Source organism: Mytilus trossulus, chromosome 12, assembly GCF_036588685.1.
Source record: "Mytilus trossulus isolate FHL-02 chromosome 12, PNRI_Mtr1.1.1.hap1, whole genome shotgun sequence".
NCBI classification, from domain to species: domain Eukaryota; kingdom Metazoa; phylum Mollusca; class Bivalvia; order Mytilida; family Mytilidae; genus Mytilus; species Mytilus trossulus.
The window spans coordinates 39,774,221-39,780,058 of NC_086384.1; the positions used below are offsets into that span (position 1 = coordinate 39,774,221).

The window sequence follows — 5,838 nt, forward strand, 5'->3', positions numbered from 1 at the left end:
GAATTGTCGCACTGGCAATCAAACCACATCTTCTTTTTTGTTACTGGCATAAACAACACTCCATAAAATTCTCTAACATTAACTGCATTTTACAGTTATCGTTCTTGTTTCGTAAAAAAAGCCCAGAAAAAATACTGTACATTCCTTTTAAACAATCCATTATATTCTGATTTATCAATCCTGATGTAACAAAAATTAAAGTGTTTTCCAATGTAAATTATTTCATTGTATCAATAATCTAATTTTTTGAGACGTTTCGGTCATTGGCCTTCTTCGGTTCTTTATTTTACCTCACAACTACATACTAAGAGGAGGCATGCTGTCAAAAATAGTATTATAATTAATACTATTAATCTAATAATCTATGTTTTTATTTTTCTTTCAATGCTACATATTTGCAGTGTTTAATGACTATCGTTCTGTAATTTTAATATACCTGTCTGTTTGTTTGTTTTTGTTGTGTATTTTAGTAACAATCCTATTGTTTGGATTTCAAACTAATAAAATTCTTATTCTTATTCTTATTCTTATTCAACTACATGGCTGACGTTACATTTGTATTTCCTTTTTCAATCATTCTTCAACCCTATTTAATGACATACATGTATAAAGTTTGTCCTCAATTGGAATTTTGAAAACAAGTAAATTATTTCCTTAATTGAAAAAATAAACGATGTTGTAACATTATATGCAATCTTTTTTTAGTTTCAAAGAAATCTGCATTTCAGTACACCGATGTTTGCAGCTATTTGTATTGATAAATCAAGGTAGACCCCTTTTATACATTGCCTTATTCGATCGCATACGCCATGCTGCAGCTCGACGGAAAGGACTGCTCGACGTCACTGTGCATGTGACGGTCAAAAAGTAAAAGTCACTGTGACGTTACGTGAACCTCATTAACAACCGCAACAGCGCGACAACCTGAAGCGTGTGTTTTAGATTGTCTTCCTTGTGTTGTTAGTTTGCTTATATCGTGTTAAAAGTTACACTTGCATCATCAAAATTCGCCATGGCTATCTTTGTATGGTTGACATCACTGGTAGCAGTTATGGTTCTGCAGTCTGCTAATAATCCAGAGGATAAAATTAGGTAAGCCTCAACACTTTTAAGACTCTACTGACTGGTCGTGTTTGCTTGAATTCATCAAATACTTGCAACTGCATTCTGTATTTTTGGTTCTATTCTTTGTAAATTTTGCCTATATTTCTCTTTTGCCTATTTTCTTTATAATTTTATTTAGTATCTCATTTTTTCTCTTTTCTTTATAATTTTATTTAGTATCTCATTTTTCTCTATTCTTTATAATTTTATTTAGTATCCCATCTTTCTCTATTCTTAATAATTTTATTTAGTATCCCATTTTTCTCTATTCTTAGTAATTTTATTTCGTATTCCATTTTTCTCTATTCTTTATGTTTGTGGCCTACTTTTCTCTATTATTTACAATTTTTGCTCTTTGTGCATTATTCTTTTTTCTTCAACCCCCTTCCAGAGCCTCATTGATACTTCAAACAGATAAACTAATTAGTGAATTACTTTAAAATATGTATATTTTAACCATGCATAATAGCTTAATTCCATATAAAAGAACCTATCTGTATCAGACTATCGGTAACAAAGACAAAGATGTTAACAGGGCAAAAACATCAGTGTTTATATTGTGCAAATCCCGAAATACCATTTTTTACTGTTTCCGTTATGAATTTCTATTGAAGAATGATAAATAATTCATGATTTTAAGATAAAATAAGAAATGGTATATATAATATGTTATATTTTGTAAATTCATGATAGTAGGCAAGAGATACGAACGGGTTTTCATCGCGCCTGTATAGCCATCCATGTTTCAAAAGTAAAAACACAAAAATACTGAACTCCGAGGAAAATTCAAAAAGGAAAGTCCCAAATCAAATGGCAAAGTCAAAAGTTCAAACACATCAAACGAATGGATAACAACTGTCATATTCCTGACTTGGTACAGGCATTTTCTTATGTAGAAAATGGTGGATTGAACCTGGTTTTAAAGCTAGCTAAACCTCTCACTTGTATAACAGTCGTATAAAACACTGTACGTGTCTGTTGTTCGATACTATACAAAACTCGGTAACATTTTCCGTACCACAAAATTCAGTGAAAGCATCTGAGCCCGACCGCCTACAGTCACCGTGATAATTAGTAACGTAACTGTATTTTGTACATTTAACTTTCATTTTTATTAAGATAAAAATACATGTATATATGTATACAAGCAACAAATTCAGTTTGTTATATGGCTAATCCGTCTTTTTTATTCGTTTCAGCATAGAACCAGTATTCACCTTCGACCCCGCTGACCTAGAATTTATAGATTACGAGGTAATGGCTCAGATCATAACAGTGGAGTATTTTTTTGCTTTTTAAAAATTTTGAGGTGTCGCAATTTCACTTTTAGAGCTTGTCACAATTTATTTTAAGCTTAGTATATATTTTAGATAGGTTCACTAAAAGAATTTATAACCATTCCCGCAACAATACCCGCGAATGCAAGCAATTTAACTGTTTTTTTTTTTTAAATAGGATCAAATAGAAATCACAAAGATTTCCCTTTAGATAAATTTACTTGTATTTTTACTTACATAATGAAATATCTATTACCATTGTCTGTCCCTGTCACATCTGCAGTACTGATAGAAATGAATAGGGTGTCAGGATTTAAAATCCATATATTTCACATTATACACGGTACGGTATATAGTGATCATATATTTGTATGGGTTATGTTCATTGTTGAACGCCGTACGATAATCTTTAATTGTAAACTTCTATGTTTTGGTATGTGGTTGAAAGTTGTCTAATCAGCAATCATACACCATTCTTATTTTTATATACAAATCACCACTTCGACTGACACATGCAGTGTTATAAATGGGATATTTCGAGGGGTTCCAATCTGCTCTATCACCCTCTCAGCTATGTGTTATTTAATTTATTATACTGAATGTCCTATCATTATTGGCTTTTTATATGTCGTCACGTTCATAACAACGTTACGGGCATTAGAAAAAAAAAGTCAAGCAGTATGTTTTATTTGATTTATTTTAACAGTCGATAACAAAATCTGAGCCAAAACGTAGAACTTAAGCATTGCATTTAATTCCTTGATGTTCTTTGAATTATCGATTTCTGATTGGTCTAGACGAGAGGGTAACATTAAAAAAAAATTGTCGCCCGCTCAGCCATGTGATAGAGTAAATTGACACCCTCGTCTTAGCCAATCAAAATATGGCATTTTAACGTGAAGTATAATAAATCTTAATTGTTACATACTAGTATATGATATATATTTGTGCTGATGTATGAAAGACCCTTTTTTTCCTTCAGAATATGACTTTTGGATGCCCTTATACTTGTCAGGAGATCATAATGAGTGTTCTGATTGGTGCATTGTTCCTTGCAGCTGTCTATCAACACAAACTACTCAAGAGAGAAATTAAAGGTAAAGTACTCTAGTATAGAAGGTGGAGACAAGAGGGGGGCATGGTTAAAACAACTATGTTTTTGCTCCCTATATTCCATTTGTCAAATACAATGATAGGTTTTAATGTAAATGAAAGCAGATACTGAAAAACTTCTATATATAAAACATAAGAAGATTGCAAATAAGACAACTATGAAACCAATCACAAATAAAATAAAACTTTAACCATTAAAAAATGATTTGCACGTTTTAAAAATTATCTATCAACTTTGAATTGATGGCTTGATTTTGTTTTACAATTTCACTTAATTATTTTTCAGAAATGAAAACAGTTTTCGGCCAATGTATTAAAAGTGATAAAGAAATGTCTGATGTTTCAAACTTTTACTCAGGTAATAAATACATGTTAATTTTAGTGAATGTAATCCATATATATTTAGGGTTGTTCAAAATGCAGTAGAAAGTATTACATTTATATGTATATATCGTTGACATATATTATCGCATTTTTCTAAAAAAATATTTGAATTTGGTAGTGCAAAGCCAGGTGAAGCATCATAACTAATTTTGGGGAAAAGAAAATGGGAAAACAGATTTTTCAACATGATGAAAGATAAGCGAGTGTGTGCATGCAGTTTGGGGAGGGGGGTTACTGAATAGAGAATAGTGTACAAAAAATATTATTTTTTTTTAGAGAAAAATGTACAAAAAATTTAAAGAAATGAAGGAGCCCCATCCATTCCCTCATTATCGGCATCAGTTTTTACTCGTAACAGAAGATCGTCATGGAAAATATATTATATTTCCTTTATTTCAGTCGTATAAGGAACAAATAATGTGATATTTCTTAATGTGAAAACACTATTTTAGATTTATTTTTCTAACTTCAATAAAGAAATTTCTATTCCACTACAGCAACACTATAAGAGGGGGAGGACAGGGGGTACTCTTCTCCCTTCTCCCCACCCCTCTTCTCCTTTCTCCTACCCCTCTTCTCCTTATTTTTTTTTTTAATTTACCGGAAAAAAGAGAGATATTTTATTTTTTCATATTTTATTTTTTTCTCCAACTTTTTCTGCTTTCTCCTAGCCTTCCTCTCCTTTCTCCTACCCCCTTTCTCCCACCCCCTTTCTCCTTTCTCCTACCCCTTTTCTCCCTGTCTCCCTTACCCCTGTCCTCCCCCTCCTATATACATCTTTAACTTTTACTTCCAGACACAGAATGCCTAATTAAAGATATGAAAAGAAAGTCGAAGGCTATGGAGAAGAGATACAACAAGATTGAAGAAATCATTCCTGGAAAGGGGGATCTAGAACTAATTAAAGACGATGTAGACTATCTCAAAGACAGTTGGTCCAATCAATACACGACTTTCAACTTGCTGGACATAAATTTGAAAGTACAGGCCAATAGCGAAAAATTAAAAGTCCAGTTGGCTGAAATTCGGGGACGTTTTGGTAAGTTGTTTACTTTTTTATTTAATTTTCTTACAAAACGTGACCACAATCAAAATGGATATCAACGCATTTGCCTGTAAGCATTGGTTTCGTCTTGAAAATATGCTATGAACTTGTTTTTTTTTATTAAATCTTATATCTATTTATATATATATATTCAAGATCAATAATTTAAGCTTCCGAGTTTTTTTATGTGTGTTCTAATGATTGTTGTACGTTTATTATTTAACATTATATACATAATAAAACATTTAAGGAATGACTGTAATATTTTTTCTTTTCTGTCTATGGAGAAATAACATCAAAAATATGGTGCACACTGAATAACGCGCATAGCGAGTTATTTAACAGTGTGAACCACATTTTTTTGTTATTTCGAATACCGTGAGCCATTTCTTATAATCTAATTCTTAATTCCATTTTAAACCTTATAAAAACATGAAAAAACGTTGATGACGTCACAGTGACATGACTAAAATTATGTCTATGGGCTGATAACAAAATAGCATCAGCCAATCAGTAGACGCGTTACATCCGAAATTAAATTATTGAGCTTTAATGACAGAAAGGGTTGAAATATAAGAATATATTGTATCAGTGTCAATGAGACAACTCTCCATCCAAGTCACAATTTGTAAAAGTAAACCAGTGGATTCTATAGTATAACTATATTCATAAATATATTCACAGACGCAGCAATGGTGGAAGATGAAGGTATCCTGAAGTCCATAGTCGGAGATGTACAACTGCTGGAGAGTTATTTCGGTGAGTTTCGTTTGAAATAACTTGCATATCTTAATATAATCCTTGGTGTTAAACGACACTTCCAACACAAAACAAGCTACATTCTGGCGGTCAGTATTCTTAGTGGCTGAAGCCAAAGTACCCGGAGAAAGTAACCGACCTTCGGTATTAAAACTA

General features: G+C 31.9%; 1 protein-coding gene across 1 annotated transcript; it reads left to right on the forward strand.

Moving 5' to 3' along the window:
* Window positions 1–918: 918 nt before the first annotated feature.
* LOC134692448 (uncharacterized) lies at window positions 919–5,087 on the forward strand. Its single transcript, XM_063552899.1, has 6 exons — window positions 919–1,092; window positions 2,304–2,358; window positions 3,364–3,478; window positions 3,781–3,852; window positions 4,675–4,917; window positions 5,080–5,087. Exons 1-6 carry the CDS (start codon window positions 1,013–1,015, stop codon window positions 5,085–5,087), a joined length of 573 nt encoding a protein of 190 aa, XP_063408969.1. The 5' UTR covers window positions 919–1,012.
* The last annotated feature ends 751 nt before the right edge of the window (window positions 5,088–5,838 follow it).

Bases quoted from the DNA above. Each gene is read 5' to 3' on its own strand.
- LOC134692448 (XM_063552899.1), top strand. From the start codon at position 1,013: ATGGCTATCTTTGTATGGTTGACATCACTGGTAGCAGTTATGGTTCTG. The intron at 1,093-2,303 runs GTAAGCCTCAAC...TATTCGTTTCAG, and splicing joins AATCCAGAGGATAAAATTAG to CATAGAACCAGTATTCACCT. The intron at 3,479-3,780 runs GTAAAGTACTCT...ATTATTTTTCAG, and splicing joins ACTCAAGAGAGAAATTAAAG to AAATGAAAACAGTTTTCGGC.